The sequence below is a fragment of the Periplaneta americana genome, chromosome 4, assembly GCF_040183065.1.
Source record: "Periplaneta americana isolate PAMFEO1 chromosome 4, P.americana_PAMFEO1_priV1, whole genome shotgun sequence".
Classification (NCBI taxonomy): domain Eukaryota; kingdom Metazoa; phylum Arthropoda; class Insecta; order Blattodea; family Blattidae; genus Periplaneta; species Periplaneta americana.
Window position 1 is genome coordinate 75,340,251 of NC_091120.1, and position 27,955 is coordinate 75,368,205.

The window sequence follows — 27,955 nt, forward strand, 5'->3', positions numbered from 1 at the left end:
TGCAGTGATTATTCGAATATATACAGTATTTGTTGCTTGTTTGGAACATGTCAATACATATCTAATAATCTACCCATGACGAACATAGTGAAGATAGAAAAGCATGCATTTCGTAAAATTTCTTATCTCATATAGACAATTTTTAGTATGTTTTTATTAAATATGCATAATTTCAAATAAATTTTACATGTAATTTTTGTTAATTACTTTTAATCATCTATTTTTCAATTTGATGGTTGTTTTTATACTTTTTTGCAATATGTTTAATATGGATTTACTTATTATACATGTAGATATCTATTCATTAGTCTGATGATGCCCATAATAAGGGCGAAAATGTTCACTAAGATGTATTAGCAAAAATAACTTTTTTGATAATTTGCTATAATAAGTAAGTCAAAGACTGAACTATCAAAACTTCACATTTTTGTATTATTATATTATATTATATGACTTATTGGAATACACTTAAAAATGAATTCAAAATTCAAATACATTTTAAGTTCTGGCTAAATCGAAGTTTTGAATTTGAGTATTTACAAACTCTTATGATATAGATACTTCGATATACCAAGGGTCTTCATTGTCGGAGTTTACTATAAATTATCTTGTTTAGTGTGACGTTCATATAAAATTTGGAATTTTCAGCAATATAAGCCGCGGAAATTGCACTTCACATACAAAGAAAATATATATATGTTGTAATTACACTTCGACTGGGGAAATTGATGTGACTGTCACTGTCAGTAATTAAGTAGGATATTATAAAATATCTGTATATTTGTAATGTTATCTTACTTGTAGACACTTTAGAATTACAGTTTGATATACATTGCTTTTATATAAAGTTACTGACTAGATTTAAAATAATTTATAGAAATTATGATTACGATGTATTTAACATAGACTGAAATTATACAAAGTGACTGAAGATAATAGTGACTAACATAGACTGCACTTATATGATTGCTTTATACAAAATGATTAATAATAATGATTTAAAATCTACATACAGCATAAAATTACATAAAATACATTTTAAAAGTCTCAGTTAAAATCTACTATGTACAAACTGGTTGGTTTCCAATAGCCATGTTTGAGATCATTTGACCCATTTTGTTTCTTTCTTCCCAGTAGAGAACACTCAGATTTTTTGTTTATTGCATCTCTTTGTTGTGTTCGGTACATTGGAGTTGTTCTTCCCCCATGGATGATCCTAGTGAATTGCACAATTTACAGTCTGTGTTGTAAAGAGTGTCCCAACAAGGACGCCGTATTTAACAATGTGAATAAATGCAACAAAATAGATAACAGTGCTACCAAACCAACGGCTAGACAATGGTGCAATGTCCCAACAATATCTTGTTATTGTTGGGTTGGCGGCACTGCTGTCTGCTTTATCTGTTTTTGTTACATTTATTCACATTATTAAATCTGCTGTTCTTATTGGGACACCCTTTAGATTCCTATCCTAAAGGAGTGTGCTTCAAGGCAGTCATGTTCTGTATTCAACTGGAACTTTGCCAGGGCTTTTTTTCTGGATTTCTTGCTATCTGTTTTCCAGTGTTTACTTATTTCTACCCATTCTTACTATGTGAATTCTCATTTTTACACCATTTTGCTTCTATGGTTGTAGGAGATTGTAGAAGTGTTGATACTATATTTTATACTGTGTAAAAACTAAAATTATACAGGATGATTCACGAGGAAAGGTAAAAAATTTAGGATGTGAATTTTGAAGTCATTCTGAGTCAAAATGTTCATATGAATATGGGTCTGTTTTCAAACAGTTACTGAGATATGGCTCTTTGATTTCACAAAAACTTCTGGAATTCCATTATACTAACTCGCATTTAGAGACAGATAATGATAAATTTAAAGGTTATATTCACATATGCATACATACCTAATATTCTAGACGTCGGGGTCGATGTTTTCACACATTTTCAAAGGTACCTCCTTCTACTTCAATGCAATGTTGTGCTTGGGCATGAATTGTATTCGTCACTCGGGAGAGTTGCATGTGGGTGTTCTTTATGCAGTGTGCAGTATCCAAAATACAGTCGATTAGTGCATCTCGTTTCCACCTTCCTTTGGAATACCAAGTCTTTGAAGTTTGATCCAACCCCAAAGACAGTAAATACTTTTCGATCTGGTAACCTTCTGTTGTTTGGAAAGCATTGTTCATGTTCAGTGATGGCGCGCACAAACCATACACATACACAATATCGGCATATTCTGCACAACTTAACACATCCAATAACTCTACCTGTATAACTACTGTACTGTAGATAACTGACTGAACTGCTGTGAATTGATAAGTGATATGTGTTTGTATTATGTGAGGTTCTGTGTCATTACTTCAGACAAGGGCAGGCGATTGGACATTTGTAATGCCCCACCACCCAGTTTGTGAGGTGAATGAATTTCTCTCCACATCGCTCACAATGTCAATTCCAATGTTACGTCATTCATTGCGATCGGTGACCTTGTCTCACATCTCACATCAGCAGCATATGGTAACATCTGATTCACATTGGGGCAAGATGTTTTACCAAAAAACTGCATTTAGCTCCGCCATCATTCGAAACGGACCTATGTTCATATGAAATTTTTCACTCAAAATGGCCTTAGATATCGTATCCTAAATTTTTGGCCTTTCCTCATGATTCACTCTGTATAAAACATGTCAGTCACTTTTACAATCTCCTATAAACATACGAACAAAATGGTGTAAATCAGACTGTCTTTTGTGTATACATACATACTTCATAAAATTAAGAAACTAACCAAGAAATTTTATAATAGAAATGTGATGAAGCTTGCTTTCTTTTCTGTGTATAGTGTAGGAAGTTTTTTTCTTGAACTGCAGTTCTTACTTAAATATTTTGTGGGATGTTCTAATCAGATTTGCACAGTTCTTCTTGTGCCCCCTCTTCACTGAGAGTGCGACAGAACGAGAGGTGAATGCTGTTAATGCAGAACATGACAAAAATATACCTAATGATTCCTGGAGACTGGATCAGTTAGAGAAGTCTACTGCCAAACCAGGTCATGCTTTTAATAAATTTGGAACAGGTAAGAAGTCTTAAAAAATGTATGTTTATCTATTATTTTCAGTTGTTTCCAGTGGTGGTTCATGGTATAATTTATAAGAAGTTAAAGTTCACTTATATTTATAAATTTTACATCCTCAAATTGCCTTCAAATTATGTGACATAGATTTAACCTGAAGGGAAGAAATAAATATCGAAATATGAGGACGGGGATTTCTTTTTACAATGAAACTATAAATGAAACAGTTAATCCTATTTGGAAAGCAGAGGTATCCCTCCCGTGTTTAAGATTTAAGCAAACTAATAATTGAGTAGTACTAGTAAAGAAAAAATGTTAGAACTGCACTTTTAATGTTAAAAACTTCTTCTTAATATCATGTGTTAGGCATAGTCGTCTGCTATAGTCTCATTTCAGCAGATGGCCCAAAGTTCTATTTTATTGCATTTCCTGATTTCTTTGGTTTTTTATGTGGTTGATATAGCCTGCCATTGGACCAGTGTATATAATTATTTTCGTTTATACATTAATGACATTAATTTAATCGTGTATTTATTTATTCTCGTACATAATACTTAATTACAAATGGCTTTTAAGGAACCCGGAGGTTCATTGCTACCCTCACATAAATCCTCCATCTGTCCCTATCCTCTGCAAGATTAATCCAGTCTCCATCATCATATCCCACCTCCCTCAAATCTATTTTAATATTATCTTTCCATCTATGTCTCGGCCTCCCCAAAGGTCTCTTTCCCTCCGGCCTCCCAACTAACACCCTCCTACATTTCTGGATTCGCCCATATATGCTACATGCCCTCCTCATCTCAAACTTCTGATTTTAGTGTTCCTAATTATGTCAGATGAAGAATACAATGCGTACATAATATATGTAATAATTAATTAATTCATTAATTAAACAATTTAATTTATTTTCACTCTTAATTTGGCTTACAGGAAATAAACAGACATTAGATACCATACCAAAGGAGAATGGAGTAAATGTACGTGAAGAACTGCTGAAGTTTCATGATACATGGTACTCATCCAACATTATGGCGTTAGCTATTTTAGGAAAAGGTAACTTATATTCTATATAAATCGTTTATAAAATGAATATATTTAATAATGTGTATGTGGAATTTTTATAAACTGTTTTCCTGTTATGCAAACTACACTCAATTTTAAATTGCCCACTAATGTGGAGTTCAAAATTTTTATTTTAAATCACTGTTTATGTTATGACAGCTGGTAATAGACAGAAAAACTTATGAAGAACTCTACGTAGTCCCTAGCTACTTCAAATGCACTTATCTTAGATACAAAAGTACATTAACTTACGTCGACTGATGTTGCAGATTTTTTCAGTGAGTAGTTAGTGAATCCTAACATCCTTTGATTTCCTTTCAAACAGCCACGAATATGACGTGTTTGGAGGAAATAAGAATTCCTTTTGCAGTACATGTGTAGTGCAGAAAAAGAGAAAGAAAGCTTTATATTTGTGAAATATGTATTAAGTAGTGATGTTTTCATTTCATTAAATGAACATTCTAATATTGAACAATTTTTAAATTCACTGAACCTAGTGAATAATGTCGTCTTCTATAATTCAATGTCTTTGAAATGTGCATCCTTTGAGAAATACTGTATTCCGAAAGTGATAATTATAAATAACCTTACAATATATGAAATGTGCACCCTTTGAGAAATACTATATCACGAAAGTAATAATTATAAATAACCTTACATTATAGGCTTCAATTGAATACATTCTAAAGAAATGTATCATGGAGATCTCAAATATATTGAAGGAGTGAGAATGATATAGTCCTAAGTCACACAGATAAAATTTTACACGAGAGCATATTAAAGGTTTTAGAGTCCATGCTGTTAGGTGTGGTATCATAATTTATTCGACATACACTTGTGTCATTTGCTAAGTAGTTTTTATAATATTTTACTAGTAGCTTCCCTATACGTGTAAGAAATGAACTCGCACAAAAAGCATTTTTGTTAAAAGTGTGGCTTTGGACTATCTCATTATCACTCCTTCATTATAATTCACAAAAATGCGTATGATTATATAGGGTGGGCCAGAAGTTGCTGTATCCCTAAATCCTTGTTGATCTAAAGGATCTGTGTGAGCTCCATCATTGTCACTGCAGAGTTGGATACATCTTCAGGTCCTTTGCGACATTTTACTTAACATCGCTGATGTTATGGTTGTGAAGGTGGCTCTCATAGCAGCCATTATTTCTTTGATGTATCCCCATGGGCTATTGTATGGTTAAATAGGAACTTCATGAAAGCCAGTTTACCTCCCTGGGAAGTTGTCGCTTAGAAAGTCACGGACATTTAGTGTGAAATGGACTGTTACACTGCCATGCAGAAACCATACCCAATACATAACTCCATTTTCACTCGTTTAGGGTATTACCAAGTCAGAAGTATTTTCAGATAGGTGTTCCATTAACGGGCATTTAAAAAAATTATGATCCCATCACATCATTTTCAGTAATGTTTGCCCACAATATTACATGTGGTAGATTGTGTTCCAACGCCAATGTGATTTTCCTTTCCAGAAAACAACCTTGTGTTGTGCATGATGTCTTAAATCACACATCCATGTGGAAAGAGGACATTTCCTCAAGATAAAGCTGTGGGAAACTGATAAAATAATAAAGCACATATGTTATGCCATCACTCTTCTGCTCTGACCATCAGTTTTGTTGTGTCACACTTCTGACACCATTTATGTTGTGCAGCGACTTAAGTCAAATGGCTTGTAGAACGGTTGACTTCTGTGTTTGACTCCCAACAGTGACCAAACTCAAACTTATCAGGATTTTTTGACATCACCATTGTAATATCGTATAATGGAAATAAACTGATTGTACTTTGTTTCCACTTATGTAACATTTTACTTGTTTAGCTAATTTCATTCATTATTCTTAATTTAGCTAATATCACTTGTTTTACTTGTTATGTTAGTTTTACTCAGGATAAATAGGAAATCTGCTTGGTTTTTTAATCCAGATTGAAGGTTAAATTAGTTACAAACAAAACTATACTTGATTTATTGAACATGCAAGTATGGTAGATTACTTATATAAAATAGTTATCTTCATTCGTTCATATGTCCGTCAACTGATGGCATAATTTCTTCCGAACTTTCTTGAAATATCTTCTGTAATCCATGTCTGATCTCAGACAATGGAAAGCCAATAACTGCCAAAATCCTCACAGTAGTCTATGTGTGCAAACTAGAAGCAAAAGGGTTTTTGTATTCCCGATAACTGCATCACACCTTCAGTCAGCAAAATACCCTAAAAATGTTAATGTCTTAAGAAAATCCACAGTGTTATCATATTTAATATGTAGTGTAAATTAACACATCTTGGTGTATTTTAGACAATACAGAAATAAGTGAATATAATGGATTTCCACTCAGGAAAATAGTTCTGTTAACATTCTATCATCGATACCCAATTACAATTAAACATGCATGAGCTTACGTAAGCAATCTTACTGTGATATGGCGTGAATGAATACACTATTGAAGAATGTGATGTGTATTCGCAAGGTATGTCAATGACTGCTGATGTCTAACTAGAGTTCATAGCTAAGTTCATGGACGAAAATAAGTCGAAATGGATTCACCATTAAGTTCATGTGATGATGCATTGTTGAACATTATATTCCAAGTTTTGATTCTCACTTGCGTGTCAATTTACAAGGCGACCATTCATTGGATTTTGTAACTCGAGTACATGAATTATTATTGATCGACCACTTCAAGGACTGTCTTTGATGTTGTCATAAACCAAATACTTCCTCCCCCCCCCCCCCCAAGGTAACAGTGTTGCTTTTCTTGGAGGTGGCTTCCAAAATCCCTGCTCTATAATTTGTTGTACTATCTGCCCATTGTGCGTTCTTTTAAATATTCGAACACTCGCAACTAGGTGCTCTTCTTTCGAAAAACTGCGCCTGCCATATTACAATTGTTCCAAGTCTAAGATCGCAAGCAACTGAAAAGCTTTTCGTTATATTGGTGCAATGTTTATTTCACTAGTCACTACTATCAAATTAGGCCTCAGTGCGTAGTGCCCTGTTACAATCTCTAGCAATCTTTTTGTTTTAGATCTGCCTGGATTTCTGTGGACTTTGGGGTTACCTATACTGTTCGGATGTCGATTAATGCGTTGTTGGCAGTTTTAAATAAAGGATGTTTAAATCATATGAATTTATTAATTAATTTATTAGTTTTGACATTCAATTGGAATTCATGTTATTTTCCATTGACTCCTGTAATATGGATGTACTTCAAGATAGATTCAACATTTAGTTTTTTTTACCACATCTTCATTTCCGTGATGATCCAGTAATGTGTACCCTGCTGTCCTCATAAATCATTTCATTCCAGATGCTGTGAGTTATCTTTTTCTGTTTTCCTGAAAGTTGATGCTTTACTCCCATAGCCTAGGACAGATAGAGCTAGAAATTTATAAACCTTCAACCTCGTATGTTTTTGAACTTATGAGGGCCTGAAAACTTGGTTCATTACTCGTCTGATTTTGATAAGTTTTGATAATTTTAGTGCTGTCTATGGGGCATTCAGAGCACAAGGGAATCAAGTCACAAAAATAAACTTTTCAGAAAATTAGACTTAAAGTCTTTATATATAGTTAATAATCCATTTAAGGTGAATGTGATTTTAAACATCTGCACCATTGTAAAGATTGTGAGGACATGATTCTTTTATGCTCTTAAAGTAGTCTCATCTAAGGTATGTACAGACGAAATATCACCCAATTGACCAAAAGTGGACTTGATTCCCTTGTGCTCTGAACGCCCCATATCTTACTTCTGCAAATTATATTATGTAGCCTAGATTATAAAATGAATTAACTTGTTCTACTATTGTATTTTTAATGCAGATTTTATTTCTAATTGTTTTTAATCATTGTTCATTGTGAATTGATTAGTAGGCCAATCTATTGAGCCCTTATTTAGGGCGGCTTTTGTTGATACAAAATTATTATTATTATTATTATTATTATTATTATTATTATTATTATATTAGGAACATTAAATCCAGATGCTTGAGATGGGCAGGGCATGTAGCACGTATGGGCGAATCCAGAAATGCATATAGAGTGTTAGTTGGGAGGCTGGCAGGAAAAAGACCTTTGGGGAAGCCGAGACATAGATGGGAAGATAATATTAAAATGGATTTGAGGGAAGTGGGATATGATGGTAGAGACTGGATTAATCTTGCTCAGGATAGGGATCAGTGGCGGGCTTATGTGAGGACGGCAATGAACCTCCGGGTTCCTTAAAAGCCAAAGCCAATAAGTAAGTAAGTATTATTATTATTGTTATATTTCACACTCCTAATGCTTGGGAACATCTTTCGAAGTGAAGTAATGAGTTAACAATTGTTTTTTCTGTTGCTGTTTCTCTGGTACATTTCATGGGAGCGCTCAATGAGTAAGAATATTTGATTATAATAATTATGTTAAAGAGTAGTGTTAATGTAATTTCCTACCTCTATCTAGAGAGCCTTGATGAACTGGAAAGCATGGCACTGGAGTTGTTCTCTGATGTGCAAAACAAGAATGTTACTGCTCCAGTGTGGACTGATCATCCATTCGGTCCTGAACAACTTCAAATGAAAGGCTTCATAGTTCCAGTTAAGGATCTCAGAAATTTGAACATCACATTCCCCATTCCGGACCTCCATGAATATTATAAGGCAGGGGTAAGTGAAAGATGAATATAAAATAAATTATTGATAATGTTCAGCTCCTGTTAGGTCGTTTAAAAGTTAGTGTTTAATGACTTACGGTCTTTTTATTTATTTATTTATTTTATATATGAAGTATAAAGAAAAAGTAGTATAATGTTGCAAAGAAATTGGTATTGAGGTTTTCGTGGAAATACATATTTTCTGCGTCCTTGATACTGAAAATGTGGTTTTGAGTATGCCATCAGTCTGTCTGTCTGTTAGCATTCCACTTGAAGAATTAGTAGACAATTTTCTTTGCGAAGTATTGGGCCCTCAGACAAGAACAAGCCATGATGCCTGTGTCCAGAATTAAGCACTGTAACTCATGGAGCATCGAGGACAAATATTTATAGTACATTGAATATACCGTATTTACTCGCATATTAGATGCAGTTTTTTCCATAATTTTTTACTAAAAATCCTGTGTGCGTATTATATGCGAGGAAAAAATTTTAGGGGAAAAAATCGTAACTACCTGATATCCCACGTGATGATGACAGCTGCTTTCGACATCAGACATTCAAGAGCATCATTGGACTTCGAGAGTACCAGTATATCAAATGCTTACAAGCAGTAATAATGTAAAGCACATAACATACAAAATTAATAAAAGATGTAGCACAGTATAACCTAAAACTGAATACAAATAAAGCAAAAACTAGGATATTACCACAGGTAGCAGTTGAAAATGTAATGGGTACATTATATGGTGATTTTTTTCCCTACGTAGATTGTGCAGGCACTATTTCGCATTGTCTGTAATGAGGTGATAGTAGCGATCCTAGTGGTCAGCAACTATCTATGGATGCATATTTACTATGTATTGAGCTTCGTGACTGTATATACTAGACTGTAATATTACTGTCAAAAATTAGGGTGTGTCCATTATGCAATGGTATCTATACTGTGAATAAATACAGTATATTTTTAACTTAAATCTTTCTCAGGCTTCCAGCCAGATAAATACTTGGTGATGAACTGACGTTTCGAGAATGTTCATCATCCTCGTCTTCAGGGTGAACTGATGACTAGGAAAGTGTCGTGCTCCATATTTGTAGTGCCGGAGGTGTGGAGCCAGCTGAGGAGCTAGGCGCTATATCTTTAACTTTAAAATAGTTACACTAATTTAGTTTCCGTTAGATTAAAATAATGTAATGTAGAGGCTACAAAAGCTGCCATGGCAGTCCATGGCTAGAGCAGTGGATTCAAAATCAACCCTGTGGACCTGGGTTCAATCCCCAGCATACCCCCAATTTATGTTGGGCAAACCTGTGGTTCTGGCAACAGAGGAGTTTCCTCCAGGAACTCCAGTTCCCCTGTGGCATCCTAACAAATCTCCATCACCATCTCATTGTGGGTGTAGCATAGACTAGCCTTCTAAGACACACCCTGGACAACAATTCTGTCAGTAAACTGGTCTACACAACTGGCTTCATATGAGTGAAAAACGAATAGTTGAGTACTCTCCATTAGACAAAAAGAAAATTACAATCTACACAAGGCGTGTTTAATAACTGACCTTGTGCTCCACAGAGTTGAAAATCTGTTGTATTTCTCCTACCTTTATCCATAGCTCATTTGGCAGAATACTGGCTTATGATGACTGCAGACCCAAATTCAAATCCTGGCAATGGTGGAGTTGTAGGCCTATTTGTGGTGGATAAAGCTGAGGCTCTGAAAGTTTCTCTCGGGGTGGGGTTCTCTCGTTTTTCTTTCATCACTCCACCAACACTCTCCACAGTTCTCCTTTCATCATCGGTCATAATCACCACCACAATCCTCATCTCCATTTCGAAAAATAGAGTACTACTTGAGTTTGTATGATATGAATTGATCATCCACCATAGTGAGTGTTCCTCGTAATTTATCCTTAGATTGATAGGTGTACAGATAGCAGTGATGGTGGATTCTAGAATACTCATAGATCTACAGAAAAGGCACCAAAGCCTATGCTCCTGAGCTCCTGACAGGTACATAACGACTCATGTAGATCTAAGAGGTAAGAGAGACTACCACCAGAAGTATGGTATATGGATTTGATGGCTGAAGAGGAATGTGTGATGTGGTGGATGATGGAGCAGTTTAACCGACAGTACAATTGGTATGCAAATCATTCCTTAACAGGTGCTAAAAAAGACTCCTTGGGCTGAAATGCTTAGAGATGCTTAATTTCCTACCTGATAAGACCTTCAGCAAAGATTACTACACTGTTAATTGAGACTTTGGAGAGCTTACTTAGTTCAGTAAAGTAGCTCTTAGTTGTGCTGAACTTGACTTACCGTATTTACCCACGTAATAGATGCACTTTTTTTTTTTTTTTTTCGATTTTTATAACAAAAAACTAGGGTGCATCTTTTATGCGAGGAAAAGATTTTAGTGGGGGGGGGGAACATGTATTAAAGGTGCGCCATCTTGAATGCTGAAATAATTGATAGAATATATAACAATATAAGGGTCGTGACTAATATATATATTGATTGCATCACACTTAAGATGATTAATAGTTAGCAGCACTTGTATAAACAGATGATAACTTGTAACAATGAATACAGTGACAATAAGACAAGACACTTTATTGTTATCATTAATACTAGCCCTACCTTATTCACTATCAGGTTCAGCATCACTGCTATCATTTATCACAGATTCACATTCCTCCTCATCCTCACCCCATAAAATATCGTCTTCTGTCCCAACGATTGCATTTGGTATGCTGGTCTTGAAGAAACTTTTTTTTAACTATTTCTGGCATTACCATGTTCCACGCCCGTATTATCCAGTCACATATCACTTCAATTGTTGGTCGCCGTATCTTTCCTGTCAGTATCATCTCATGACCACCACCTGCCATCCACTCTGTGTATACAAGTTTCCTGATAAATTCTCGACCAGCGGCTCTGTTACCGTGTTCTTCCACAAATTTGATAACTTTTAGCTTAAAACTTGCTGTATAACTTGAATATTTCGGTCGGTTCTTATCCATTGTCGAAACATAATTTTATCAACACAACTGATTACTGCAGATGTCCTCAGAATACTGTGTTATTAATTGGCGAGTACTGGTACCTATATTTTGCATGTGTAAAAAAGAACCAATCATGATTGCAGTAGTACTGTGCATGGTTGCTTAAAAACTTGAATCCAGTCTTACGACTTTCGATGTTATTAAAATGATCTCTGTTTAAAATGAGATGCATCTATTACACGGGTAATTTTTTTTTTTTTTAATTTAACGCGAAAAACTGAGGTGCGTTCATTATGCAGGTAAATACGGTATGTAATAAATACTTAAGGTACGGTCACACGTCGCTACTTTTGCAGCGCTACTTTTATACTGCAGCTGCAAAAGTTGCGTGTTGTGTTCACACGTAAGCCAAAAGTAGCGGTCTGCACGCTACTTTTCGTGCTGCGCAACCCGAGTGCTGCAAAAGTTGCAACTGGAGGTTGCGAGTCTGTTCACACGCAAGGCACTACTTTTGCAGCTGCAGTCATGCTGCAGGTTTCCATCTCTGTATTGACTTCTCAATATACATTTTGTGGTTATGTTCGCATTATTAAGAAACTCATGCGAAAGCTTCCTTATCTATTATTTGCTTTTCTGTCGTATCTAGTATTCAGAAATTGACATTATTTTTACTATAAAGCTTTTAAAAACGCCTATATACTTAAATGATAACCAACAGTATATTCACGTAATCAATGTTGGCAACCCTCCTGTTTGGAACTACGCTACGGAAAATTTAAAAAATGAATTATATCGTCACCAATTATGCTCAGACTGTGTTGTGTATTTAATAACTGTTACAAATAATTTATTTTCATCACATTTAACATTAAAATATATCCAAGCAATAAAAGTATCATTGGCACATTTGGGTGGTAACACTGGTTGCAACCGCAGCAAAAGTTTCAACAAAACCGATATCAAAAATGCTGCGGCTGCAACCCTGAGAACCCTGTTCACACGTCGCTACTTTTAAGTTGCGCGCAGCATGGAAAAGTAGCGGGCAGCAGGTTCGGCAGCCGCTACTTTTCGGGTTGCACCGTTGTTCACTCGTCGCAGTACAAGAGTTGCGCAGTTTTTTTGTTCTGCAGCCCTGCAAAAGTAGCGACGTTTGATCGTACCTTTAGTTGTTTCATTTGTGTTTGAATTTCGAGAACAGTAGAGGCCCATCTCTTCCCCAGTGTTCAGTTAACAGGCCGAGAATCCACTTCAGATTTTCCCTGCTTAATTTGGATGGTGTAATCGTATTTCTTTTAATTATAACATTTAAATACTTGCAAGCTTTGATAGTATACTAGTTTGGTTAAGTCTCTTCGTAGATGTGCATAAAAGCAATACATAATATGTGTGTTTTTATCAGGCATATTTGTGTATTTTTAATAATGTAATTTAAATGAGTTGTGAGGGCTTCTATTTTACTATGTACTTTATCTTTTAACTTTGCAGCCAGGTCATTATTTAAGCCATTTGTTTGGCCATGAAGGCCCCGGAAGTTTATTATCTGTTCTACGAGCCAAAGGTTGGTGCAATAGTCTAGTGGGTGGTGCTCGAACAGGTTCAAGAGGATTTGGTTTCTTCGGAATTAATGTGGACTTAACAGAAGAAGGAATTGATCATGTTGACGATATTGTCAAACTTGTGTTCCAGGTTAGTTGTTACATACATTTAATTTCTGGAGGATATTTGAAATTAAATATTCATTTGAATTATGAACATTGATTTTAAATTATATGGGGGTCACTAGGAAAGTTTTTGAGACACGATAATCTGACGACAAGAGGGTGAGAAACTTTTATGCCACTTGAAAGCCCCGTCCTTTTGTGCCATAATGTGGCAGGTTAAAAGAAGGTCTCCAGTAGCCTGTGTCAAACGTTCAAGACATTGTGACTCGTTCAAACCATGTTAAAAATTTTAAGAAATCATCGCACGAAAGTGCTCTCTCTTTAGTTTTATTTTGCACTCGCTGGTTTCATGCACTTCTACAACTTTAAAGGCCAGTTGCTCAGAGATGACTGATCGGAATTGGATGGTCTCTTTCTTATTGGCTGGAACCATTCATCATGACTGCCAGTAGGCTACAAAATTATGACTTTGAACTTGAATATACAGTCTTAGAAAAAAGTTTTGTCGCACTTTGTAAGTCCCAGAAAGGAGGCAATGCACATGATCAGACATACAACGAAACAAAACTAATTTTATTACCTCAACTATTTACTCTCTTGTGAACCAGGTCACTCATCCTCTGATCATGCACATTGCCTCCTTTCCGGGACTTATATGTAGTATTTCCTTTTGCAATTCAAATATAAGTAAGCGTAATGTAGCTACATAAAACAGCTTATTTTATTTTACTGTATACCCTCGATGTTATTAGTTGGTTACAGCAGAATTTTTTATTATATTTTTCTTGTTGCCAGTATGTGAATATGTTAAAACGAGATGGACCAAAGGAATGGATTTTTCAAGAATACAAGGATATTGTGTCCATGCATTTTCGATTCAAAGACAAGGAGTCTCCAAGGAGCTATGTATCTAATACAGTTCACAATCTTCATGTGAGTATACTTTTAAATACTTACAGAAATCTGAGTTTCTGGTTTATCCCAACATCAAACCAATTGGTGATAAGTTTTTCTTTACTGATGATATGAAATGTGAATTTCGTGCTTTCTCTGTATAAAAGTAATATTAGTATATGTAAATCACATAGATATGTAGCAGAATATTTTTTTAAGTGATGTTCCACCACTGTCGGACCCTGATTGGGGGCAAAAATGAATCACTGATGGGCAGAAGATTGAATGAACCCACAAGTTACCCTTCAGCACTGGTTTAAATTGTCAAGCTTCATACACATTGCAAATTTAAATATAACATTGACGTGATAGCTAAATGTGGCCATTCACAATTCTCTGTGTTCATGTAGAGTATGTAGATGCAACCATACCAATGTAAAATTAGAAACTTGATATCCCCAAGCCTACAAATAATAATAATAATTATAATAATAATCTTTATTGTCATTGAATGAAAAATTTCACTATAGACATTGTCAGTGTTACAATCTTATAATGAATCACAAATGGTCAAACAGTAAGAACATATGCTCCAATGTTTTGATGAAACCAGAATTGCAAGTTTGTACCAATTCAGAACTGGACTATTAAGATTTAGAAGTTGTAAACAAAGTGTCACTGTTGGGAGATGCTAGAGCTTAAAAGAAATATAAACAATCGAACTGAGGTAAATTTGAAATATTCTTTCTGTATGAAACTCATTATGTTTCAAAGAAATGTAGTTTTTTTTTCAGTTAGTAGGACATTAATTTTTTGACTAACGTAAGAAATGAAGTTGTGTTGGAAAGAGTGGGTGAAGAAAGAATGATGCTGAACTGGTCAGGAAGAGGGAAAGAAATTGGTTGGGTCACTGGCTGAGAAGAAACTGCCTACTGAAGGATGCACTGGAAGGAATGGTGAATGAGAGAAGAGTTCGGGGCAGAAGATATCAGATGATAGATGACATTAAGATATATGGATCATATGAGGAGACAAAGAGGAAGGTAGAAAATAGGAAAGATTGGAAAATGCTGGGTTTAACACTATGAATGAATGAATTTTAATTTAATAAACAGTGCGATAAATTTAAAATATCTAAAATACTGGTTTCCCGAATTTTTTGTTTAATAAATCAGTTAATTTACCTATTTTTTTTTTTTTTTACAAAACCCATGTGGCAACCCTAGGTGAGGCCAACATTGTTAACAACACTCCTCCTTATCTGGAATGTTTTTATTTTTAATTGGTTACTTGCCATGCTGTATCAAGTATATAGTTATCTGGCATATTTCGAATTGGTGATAGTAAAATAATAATAATAATAATAATAATAATAATAATAATAATTTATTTAATCTGGCAGAGCTAAGGCCAGTAGGCCTTCTCTTCCGCCCAGCCAGACTCTAATTCTAATTGAATACTATTGGTTACATAGTTATTCCATTGGTATTTGGCAAGTTGATTGTGAGGATTTTTCATAGGATTACCTGATACTCACTTTACAGTGAGGGAAATATTCGGGGAAAATTCCAACTGGATAATCAGCTTAAACTAGATTCAAATCCTCTCTCAAGCACAGTCTTAGGACACGAGTTAAATTCACTAACTCCTAAGTTACTCTTGTGGCTTCTGAAATGATTAAGAAGTTTTAATATAATTGAGAGATGGTTGTGAATTTGTGAACAGAGATAGATTTGAAAGGAGGTTGTGATCATTGATCATTAATTTGTTTGACAGTACTTTGCATAAAATATTGTTAAGTAATTATTTACTACATTACATATTTTATAAGAAAATGTGAGCAGTTTTACATTGCAAGATGAAATAGCGTCACATTTTAAAAATATAAATATTAGTCATATTAAAATCGAGAATATTAGTGTTTTAGTGTTCAAATATAATTTTAAATTTAAGTTAAAGTATTCCAAGTTTTTCAATTACATAACGAGGTTGTGTGCCTTGTTTTTCAGGACTATCCATTAGACGAAGTATTATCAGGTTGTTATCTCATCAGTGACTGGCGACCTGATCTCATTGAAATGGTATTAGGTTACCTCACCCCTGAAAACATCAGGTAATCTTTATAGGAGTGGTATGTATAATTTATTCGAATATAATACGCACCTGGATTTTTTGGTCCTAAAATCCAGGGAAAAAATAACTGGCAAATATAATACCTGTGCAAAAAAAAAAAAAAAAAAAATATTATCAAGACAGGATACAAATGCAATGGTACCTTTACCTTTAGCTATATATCAAATTCTTCCTCTCTTACAATATCAGAACTGGAACTTCCAGTCAACAGGTCTGAGTTGATGTTAGAACATTGAGTGACAATAGCTAACATCATGTCACTCTTTCATTAGTAATTTTATTGTTGGTACATGCTTTGGTTTATTTTAAGATGCTGAATTTCTAAAAGTTACATACATAAAATCTCACAATAAAAGAAAAGAGTGTCATAGTTAAAAATAATGTTCGATTCGTATTAATAATGCTTGTTGTTAAGAATGAACATGAAATTAAGAATAAAAAGTTTACCATGACTATTACACTCTTACTACGTCATACTACTTTTGACCAATAAAACGGTACGAAAGGACGTATTTCAACCAATCATGGCTGCTTATCGCACAATTTTATCGTGTCCCTAGCATTTGTTTAATTTTATCGCGTCCCTAGCATTTGTTTCTTTGTTTGCCAACATTTGAAACTGCGCTGGTCTGGACGTCAAAAAAAAAAAAAAATATATATATATATATATGTATATATATATAAAATTACAAACCACTCCAGTCGATGCACAGCAGTTTCAAATATGACTCACATTGGCATTCAAGAACAAGAATTAATAAAAATTACTGATCATACCTATGCATCTTCTGAAATCCGATTTAAAAATAAATGAAGAGCACAATTCGGAAATCCTGAATAAGTTGAATACACCATGTAGGCCTAAATCAACTAGTTCCACTTCTATTACGCACACGTCCAATATAACATCAATTGAACCACCAACCACATTCAAATTTGAAAATTGTACATTCAATAATTATTCCTTTTAAAATTATTCATTCGGAAATTCTGAATAAGTTGAATACATCATGTAGGCCTAAATCAACGAGTTCCACTTCTATTACGCACACGTCCAATATAACATCAATTGAACCACCAACCACATTCAAATTTGAAAATTGTACATTCAATAATTATTCCTTTTAAAATTATTCATTCGGAAATTCTGAATAAGTTGAATACACCATGTAGGCCTAAATCAACGAGTTCCACTTCTATTACGCACACGTCCAATATAACATCAATTGAACCACCAACCACATTCAAATTTGAAAATTGTACCTGCAATAATTATTCCTTTTAAAATTATTCATGTTTATTTTTTATGTCAGCGTCGTTAATTAAAACTTTTCTAACACTTGTGTATATTAGTTAGGTTATGTTATAGCTTCTGCTATATGATATTATGGATAGTCACGTATCAGAGATTGTTTAATATTAAGATTTATTGAAAATCATCTGTCAAGTGACATTGATTACTGGGATTCGGATAATTGAAGTGGAATGTTGCATTTTAATAAAAATGAAACTGAATCAACAAAGCCTTCTTGACTAGTAACATTGCCATCGTGTATAATAGATCGAGAACTTCTCTACGAGAAGGCATTGCTCACTACTGCCATCTAGCATGCATCTAGCGTAATATTTGTAATATTGAGATGGTGCAATAATACATTTGAAGACAGTTGTATTTTCGTAAGTCAATATTTTATTGTATTGGAGTACTTCGTTACTTCTAATTTTTATATACTTTCTTCTAATCGTGTAATAGTCAATTAAATCCCACTCGAGTTTTGGTTTTCTCTAGATAAATCAAAACGTCTAGTGAGATTACTGTTGATAAAATATTAAATGTAGATTAATATATTTATTTATTTGTCTTATGGCTAGTACATGATATTTACTATCATTGACTGAGGGAAAACAAGAAAGTGGTGAACAAAACTACGGATTAAGTAATCTAAAACATTCGGGCTCTGACTTCCGAGTAGCGGTCGACTTCCTTGGAGGATTTCAGAGCAGGGCATTTTGCACAATATTGTCTATTCATGTCTTCCTGTTGATGGCACAAAATGCAGGCTGATGATGGCAGGATGCCAAGACAATTGAGGTGTTTACCCAGGATGTCATGTTCAGTGTTAAGGTGAAAGCTTGCACTGCTATTCTTCTGGGTTCAGGAGGTATATCCTTCAGTAATTTCCTACGTTGTCTTGAAATGTTTTTGTCCAATTCTTGTTGGTGATTATTTTTTTGTAGTTGCTTGATATATTGTTTTACTGAGCTAAATGACAATGGTTTGGGTGGATTTATTTTGAGATTGGCACCCTTCTTAGCTAATGTGTCAGCCTGTTCATTCCCATGTAGATTACAATGTCCTGGGATCCATTGTAACACAACTGTTTTGACGTGTTCTTTTAAGATTGCAAGTATTTTTTGACAATTATTGATTTGTTCTATGTAGGGGTGGTCAGTTTTATTTATGGACAAGATGGCTGTTTTTGAGTTCAAGAGAATGACGGCATTTGTGAATTTATCCATGTGGAGTAAAAGTTGATTTAAGGCAACATGTATAGCTTCAATTTCTCCATCATAGGCAGATAGATTAAAACCAACTGGGAGATAGAAGCAAAAAATATTACTAAAAATACCAGCTCCTATATTTCCTTGAGGGTCTGTTTTTGAGCCATCGGTATAAATTCTTATCCAATAGTCCTTGGGATATCTGATGTTGACGGTTTCAAGGGCCAATTGTTTTAAATTTTCTTTACTGTGTTGATTTTTGGTGATTTGTTCTAGGAGGTCTACTTCTGATTGGATTATATCTATCTGAAGTGGATTTTGTGGGAGCATGTAGATTAATATATAAAAATTACCACTTAAAGTCTAATCAAATAAATGAAATGAATAACAAATGCACAAAAGATAAGAAAACATGAACTCGCAATGGCCATTTCCATCAGTGGTTTTCCACCATGTCTTGTAGCATAAATTGAGCATTTGCATGCAAATATAATACACATCCGAATTTTCAAGATGACGTTTTGTCAAAAAAGGTGTGCATTATAATCACATAAATATAGAATATCTAAAATTCTTGATCATATAAATATGTGTCATAGGGTTTTATTATTCACTTAGTTGATATTTTCTGAAGAAAAAATTAATAATAATAATAATAATAATAATAATAATAATAATACAATAATAATAGATCGTATTTGCTTTTTTGCATGTGCGTATAAGTATGTATGAGATTTCCATATAAAAATTCGATACCAAAGGAAACAGATGAAGGATGTTAATAACATGCACAGGTTATGAAAATTAGAAGTTCTCTGTGCTCTTGTATGAATTTACGTGGCTACCAAAAACAAATTTATTTTCCATATTTTGAAAGATAGTTTTTTTTTAAGTTTAGAGGTAATCTCGTTTTTAACTCATGGATATATCAGTACATGAAGAAAGGCCATGTTGTTCATTAAACTAATATCAACTATTACACCTAAACTATTTGCACTGCAAAATCTCAATATTAAAGCTAAAATGAATATGGTTACAAAACTTTGCCTTCTGTAATTAAGGAAAAAGTTTTACTCCAAGTGATTTTTAATGTATTGTTAGTGTTAAAATATGTACTTTAGGAACATACATGTTAACCCTTTTTGATTTTCAGAGTTGCAGTTGTTGGACAAAAGTTCGAACCAGAGACAAATGAAATAGAGAAGTGGTATGGAACAAAATACAAGCTAGAGAAGATACCAGAATCAGTATTAAATGTGAGTATGATTAAAAATATCTTACTGTTCACTTCTGTGTATTAGTAAACGAAAAATAATTTTACGCAATTATATTACACATAAATTATTTAGGTTGAACGTGTGTTTTTCTGAAGAGGTCTTGTTCATTGATAGGTTAATTTCACTGCAATTTATTATTAATTTTAAGTGGAGAAAATATTTTATTAATATTAAAGAGTGGAAAAGCTAGATAGTGCAAGTGCCAAAAACATAATTTTACAGTAATCGAGAAAAAAATATTAATATTTAAGAAAATAATAATCCTCAGTTTATGGAGAAATAAGTGTGTTAGACTACAATATTACATTGAGTAAATGTTTTCATACAGCTTCCACGCCATGATTACAAATTAGTGGACATTTTCAGAAGGCTATATTTTTACCAATATTGAACATAAATACATGATCTTATCACCATTTGAAACAGGGAAGTTTGAAGTTTTATACTGACTGTAGATGCGCTCAATGTGAGCCCCACGTGTAATATGGCACATGTCCAGGTGATGATCCCATTCTTACCAAACCCTCTCAAGCATGTCTTGTGTGACTTTCCTGATTGCTGTGTTAATTAACCTTCCCAATTCGGCCAATGTCGCTGGAAGTGGAGGTATATAAACATTGTCCTTGACGAAACCCCACAGAAAGAAATCACATACTGTGAAATCCGATGAACAGAGTGGCCATGTGCAGAAAGTGCTGTCTGCATCCGTTAATTTAGGTACCTCTGTATGCCAATATGGAGGAGCTCCAACTTGTTGGAAAATGAACCCCTGTTCCTCCTCGCCTGTGAGTTGTGACATTAGCCAATTTTCCTAAATCAACACCTAACAGGTCGATGGATTAGTCGTGCAATGAATGCAAACTGGATCTTCTGCACGTGGCTACTCCATCCCCATTCACTGGATTTCACAGTGTGTGATTTATTTCTGTGGAGTTTCGTCAAGGATAAGGTTTACATACCTCCACTTCCAGTGATACTGGCCGAATTGGGAAGGTGCATTAACATAGCAATCAGGAATGTCACACAAGACATGCTTGACAGGATTTAGTAAGAATGCTATCACTGCCTGGACGTCTACCATATTATACGTGGGGCTTACATTGAGTGCATCAAAGGTCAGTAAAAACTTCAAACTTCCCTGTTTCAAATGGTGATAAGATCATGTTCAATATTGGTGAAAATATAGCCTTCTGAAATCGTCCAATATTTTGTAACCATGGTGTATGTTAATACTTGGCAACAAAATACCAATAAATGAGAAATAAAAGTAACATACTTTGGAAGACTGCAAAATTGTATTCCTTAGGAAGGTTTTCAATAATCTTTGTTTTTTCTTTATTTATTTTAACATTTCTTGGTTTTATTGTACCTTAATTCATTTGAAATCTTAAACTGTTTTTCCCTTTCTTAAATATTCCAACTATTCCCCAGTTTTCAAAATGTCAAGTCAAGCAGGATCGCAGTTACCAGTGTGCATAATGAATTATTGGAAAACTAAATTTCTACAGTTGTCAACTTTGTATAGTTAACCATTCCAGCAACATAAGGGATATGTGACCAATTCTACAGTTTACTTAACTATTCTCAGATCATTGGCATGTGTAGCGATATTGCCTATTATATTAAGAAACAGTAGTAAAAGTTGTTTTCTTAGAGAAGGCACATAGAGTATGCAGTCTGCTTGCACCTGTGATTATCTGACAGGATTTTGTAAAATTAATAGAACTGTTTTGGAAATTCGGGTTGTACAGTACCTTTCTCTGTCTCTTTCTGTAATAGAATAACAAGAAAATAATTATGTTCTTAGAAAAGGATTTATTAGTGAAGGTGTTGTTTTACAATGCTAAAGAGAGGATGCTGTTTTATGGAAGTAAAGTGAGATTGTTTTACAGCAGTGAGATAAAGAATGGTGTAGAATAATGAAATGAGTTTAATAGTACTTAATAAGATGAGAGTATTGTTTCAAATATCCAATCTAGCTAGCTGCTTTTGAAATATTTTTCCCCTTTTGACAATAATTTGTTAAATATTCTCATAATTTTGTTTCATACTGTATGTTTCAGGAATGGAGATCAGCAGACCTATGTGAAGATCTGAAGCTACCTCCAAAGAACGAGTTTATTCCAACAGATTTCGATTTAATGACACGGGAAGAAAGTGTATGGATTATCACTGTAAAATGTTGTCTTTTACTATTAAACATTACTGTTTCAGTGATCATTTATATTTTTTATGTTTACATTTTAATGCAACTGTGCAACAGTTTTTTATATTTTTTAGAGTAACATTGTTGTCACATTTCTAATTAGTTTGTATGGTGATTTTGTTCTTTGTTTATGGCTGTTTATAATTTCAGGCACCACAATACCCAATCATTGTCCAGGATACACCATTATCTCGCGTTTGGTTCAAGCAGGATGATGAGTTTCTTCTACCAAAAGCAAATCTTAGTTTTGAATTTGTCAGGTTAGTTTATGCATATTATTCCAACAGTACTTATCTGAACAAAAAATGACTTTGAAAATTATAAATGTCAGTCAGCCAAAACTAGTATTATATTTGAACACAAAAACTAAATTGTATAAAACTAAAGCTAATATTTGGTATAATTTATTCCAACAATATTTATCTGAACAAAAAATGACTTTGAAATTTAATTAATTTATGTTAAGAATACAGTGGTCATTTAAATCTTATTGGATATCCATGTCAGTACTGAAGTGAAAAATTACTTAACTGAAGTACCCTTTTACTCACATAAAGTGACATCATTTTGCACTTTGCCATTATCTGTACGTATAAATTAAAATAATTGAGGTTATTATACACAATCAAAAAAAGTTTTGCACCACCTAGGTTATATTAGTAATTGAAGATCTACCATAAATTTGGAATACAGAAATTAAAATACAACCTTTCGCATATTGTTTCGAAAGAATATTTATTGAAAACAACAATCCATGAACAAAAACAAATGACAATATGTATTTATCAACACTGTTGCCGGCTGTTCCTCATTCGTTTCGAAATGCACAGTGGGATCAATTATGAATACAGATCCTGTAGATTCCTTGAATGTTATTATATATATGTCATATGCTGCCAGTGATAGAGAGACCATGTACTTTTTCAAAGGTGTTGCAGTCTCCATCTTTAATTATAGTAGCTATAATTGGTACTTGGTGGTGTCTAGCATTTCACAGAGCTTCACGTGTGGACAGGATCCCAGAACTTGTGCATAAGTATCACAGTCAGATCAAGAAAGGTGTTCAGTTGAGAAGTAAACAAATTACTAAATAAATTTGGATGTTGAAAGTAGATATGGACATAGTTTATGTCTTGGTATTATTCCATAATGCATGTTCACTCAATTTGTTTTACTTACTTACAAATGGCTTTTAAGGAACCCGCAAGTTCATTGCCGCCCTTACATAAGCCCGCCATCGATCCCTATCCTGTGCAAGATTAATCCAGTCTCTATCATATCCCACCTCCCTCAAATCCATTTTAATAATATCCTCCCATCTAAGTCTCGGCCTCTCCAAAGGTCTTTTTCCCTCTGGTTTCCCAACTAACACTCTATATGGATTTCTGGATTCGTCCATACATGCTACATGCCCTGCCCATCTCAAACGTCTGGATTTAATGTTTCTAATTATGTCAGGTGAAGAATACAATACGTGCAGTTCTGTATTGTGTAACTTTCTCCATTCTCCTGTAACTTCATCCCCCTTAGCCCCAAATATTTTCCTAAGAACCTTATTCTCAAACATCCTTAATCTCTGTTCCTCTCTCAAAGCGAGAGTCCAAGTTTCACAACCATACAGAACAACCGGTAATATAACTGTTTTATAAAGTCTAACATTCAGATTTTTTGACAGCAGACTAGCTGACAAAAGCTTCTCAACCCAATAATAACAGGCATTTCCCATGTTTATTCTGCGTTTAATTTCCTCCCGAGTGTCATTTATATTTGTTACTGTTGCTCCAAGATATTTGAATTTTTCAACCTCTTCGTAGAATAAATCTCCAATTTTTATGTTTCCATTTCGTACAATATTCTGGTCACGAGACATAATCATATACTTTGTCTTTTCGGGATTTACTTCCAAACCTATCGCTTTACTTGCTTCAAGTAAAATTCCCGTGTTTTCCCTAATTGTTTGTGAATTTTCTCCTAACATATTCACGTCATCTGCATAGACAAGAAGCTGATGTAACTTGTTCAATTCCAAACTCTGTCTGTGATCCTGAACTTTCCTAATGGCATATTCTAGAGCGAAGTTAAAAAGTAAAGGTGATAGTACTCCTTGCTTTAGCCTGCAGTGAATTGGAAAAGCATCAGATGGAAACTGGTCTATATGGACTCTGCTGTAAGTTTCACTGAGACACATTTTAATTAATCAAACTAGTTCCTTGGGAATACCAAATTCAATAAGAATATTATATAAAACTTCTCTCTTAACCGAGTCATTTGCCTTTTTTAAATCTATAAATAACTGATGTACCGGTACTGTACCCTTATACTCCCATTTTTTCTCCAATATCTGTCGAATACAAAAAATCTGATCAGTAGTCGATCTGTTATGCCTAAAACCGCACTGATGATCCCCAATAATTTCATCTACATATGGAGTTAATCTTCTCAAAAGAATATTGGACAAAATTTTGTATGATATCAACAAAAGTGATATTCCTCGAAAGTTACCACAGTTAATCTTGTCCCCCTTCTTAAAAATAGGTACAATTATGGACTCCTTCCATTGTTCTGGTACAATTTCCTTTTCACAAATAGCAAGTACAAACTCAGTATGTTTCAGTAATAAATATTTGAAAACATTTTATTTTGGTTTTATTTATGCTTTAACGAACAAGTTCCAGGGATAAATAAATGAATATTTATTATATATATTAACTTTAAAAAAAGTAATAATACAAATAAAATATGCAAATTGCGAATTTTGATTTTAGTATTAAATTCCTAAAAGTGACTAGTTACGGATTAGAAGTATTTTGTTTCATATTCTATCAAGAATTTGCATTTTTTTTTCATTTCCCATTCTCCCTTTCTCACCTTTATCATCATCTTCACCTGTTCCCTACACTACACTTACACATAGACTCATCCTACTACACGACGTAACTCTTCACAAATACACACATAAATAACATGGTCCGCCAAAGTGGTGTGCAACATGAAAATGATTCTCAGTCTGCCATCTATTCACAGTATGTGGAACCCGAATCACGCAAGTGAAGTGGGTAGGCATTAGACACACATACACACACTTTCTCGTTATACGAAATATAAAGAGAAAATCTTGTTCACAATAGGAATGTAATTGGGCTCAACTCATTACCATTTTTGTTTTTTGTCATGGGCATGTCTTTATTACAGCACAATAATAAATTCGTTTTATTGTACTATCTTTTATCTTAAAAATTGTTTGTATTTCCTAATGCAGTCCACTGGCATACTTGGATCCTGTGAGCTGTAACATGACTTACATGTTCGTGCAGCTATTCAAAGATGCTCTGAATGAATATGCATATGCAGCAGAGCTTGCTGGAATGAGATGGGAGCTCACCAATACAAAATATGGCATGATAGTAAGTAATATCACATATCAATCCTTTGATTAATTAATAGTACTATATGTATCCAAATATGTACTGTTATTGCAAGTTATCTTGAACCTTACATCCCCTAAGTCTGTCTTTTGAACTGCTCGGTACGGCATGTACTCATCAACATAACGGCACTGCAAGGATGCCCCTCCCTTGGGTAACTTGACTCTTTTCAGAAAATGTTGGTTCTTTCAGTTTACGGCTCTCCACTACAAAAGACCTTGGTTCAATACAGACATCATCTCACGACACTCTGGTTTTCAGAGGAGAACATGGTTTCGTAGCAGGTTTTAATTAACCTGTAATGAGTAAGTATTTAAATATAATCATGTGTACACTCCTCTCATATCCGTGCTGGGGACCGGCAATGGTGGAGTTACTATAGCTATGTCTATATATTATATAGGGCTACATGACTTACACCTACAGCTGATATGTACATATTCTTATAACAATATTTTACAGGCTTATTATTTGAATTTACATTAATTTACAATTATACACAATGCATATCGCTATCTTTGCTGCCATCATCATCATCGTCTTCATCGCTTGGTCAGAAATTAATTATTATTTCGTCAATGGCATCATCCATTTGAAATTATCTTCTTAATCGTAGGTACTACTTTATCAACAAGATAGAATTCTTCGATTGTATCCCAAATGACATGTTGATCGAAGTTGTCCACTTCAACTTTACGCAAGTCCTAATTCTGGAATGAAATAATATGTTTTGTAGCACTATAACAAAATAATAACTTACAACAGTAATTCATTATGTCGCTCACAGTACACACACTATTGTACATAACAATTAAAGCAATAATTTCTAAACATTACATTCTTTCCCGGAGTAGTGTGAGGTTCATTCAGTTGTAATTCAATATTAATCTTAATTCTGTTCATGGAACTAATACTTTTGCCAGAGTATTTAGTCGCTCTCTCATATTCCTTATCAAGAGGTTCCAGCAAACATTTGTTTAATTTTTCCTCCTCGCAACACTTAATTATATTTGCGATAATTTCTCTTTCTCCACTGTGAATAACAGCATTACTTTTTCTCTGCTGTGGTGTGATTTCACCATAATTACTACCCTGTGGTTGCTGCTCCATGTTAACACTACTGGTAGGAGTGAAGGAAATAGTTATATGTTTTTTGACAAGAGATTATGATGCGGAGCATGCGCAAACAACTCAGTTGGCTCCACCCACGTTATGCACTTCCTTCTCTCTGCCCCTCTGTCCCCGCTCAGGAAGTTCGAGATAACTTGCAATAACAGTATGTATGTATGTATCTATCTATCTATCTAATGCTCTTGATTTAACAATGAAGCCATTCTCCTTCGTGCTTCCCAATATTTCAATGTGATATCTTGAGATATTTGAAGGGCTGTGCAGCTTGCCAGATATTTCATATCCATTTCCTGCTCCTGACAGCATAACAGACAATTTGGTGAAGTCAGTATACCGATTCTGTGAAAATGTTTAATTAAATATTCATGGCCAGTGAGTAGCCTGAACTGACAACAGCAGATTTACGAGGAAGTGCAGGGATTAGACTAGTATATACCCAAATATAAGAAAAGTTTTGCATTTGAAAAATGAGGGATCAAGAAAAATACATCAGTTGTGTTGTGCAGGATACTAAATAATGCCACAGGCATAGTTATTTCTCTCGTGGTTTGCTTGTGATATCAAACTGCGTGGTGTATGAAAAAATGACAAAGAAAACTATTCCAAAATATTTACTACACTTTAGCTTCAACCCCATAAAGCCATTTAGTTAGTTCCTTAGATGCGTTACTGGGTAAAACTGCATACTCAAGGGTAGAAGTGAAAACATCAGAAAGAAATTTAAATTATTCAGCATTCTTAAAAGTACCAATGACAAGGAAAATGTATGACTCCAGCATTCAAACAGAATGGTTGATGACCATATTCCAAAGCACATGTTATATTATGAACAGGAGAAGTTGGATATATATAGACACACATTCACTGAGGAGGGATGGGTAGAGAAAGGGATGTGTGCATACGTGCATGAGATGATATGAGG

At 34.2% G+C, this 27,955-nt stretch overlaps 1 protein-coding gene across 3 annotated transcripts in view; it reads left to right on the forward strand.

Moving 5' to 3' along the window:
• Positions 1-27,955, forward strand: part of Ide (Insulin degrading metalloproteinase) — a 52,316-nt gene that overhangs the window by 9,895 nt on the left and 14,466 nt on the right. For all 3 annotated transcript variants that reach the window (XM_069823581.1, XM_069823582.1, XM_069823583.1), the window contains 10 exons: positions 2,909-3,078; positions 4,009-4,131; positions 8,610-8,812; positions 13,290-13,490; positions 14,261-14,398; positions 16,369-16,472; positions 20,148-20,250; positions 22,335-22,430; positions 22,628-22,737; positions 25,737-25,881. In XM_069823581.1, coding sequence (XP_069679682.1) covers positions 2,909-3,078; positions 4,009-4,131; positions 8,610-8,812; positions 13,290-13,490; positions 14,261-14,398; positions 16,369-16,472; positions 20,148-20,250; positions 22,335-22,430; positions 22,628-22,737; positions 25,737-25,881 — 1,393 coding nt within the window. The remainder of the gene's footprint in view (positions 1-2,908; positions 3,079-4,008; positions 4,132-8,609; positions 8,813-13,289; positions 13,491-14,260; positions 14,399-16,368; positions 16,473-20,147; positions 20,251-22,334; positions 22,431-22,627; positions 22,738-25,736; positions 25,882-27,955) is intronic.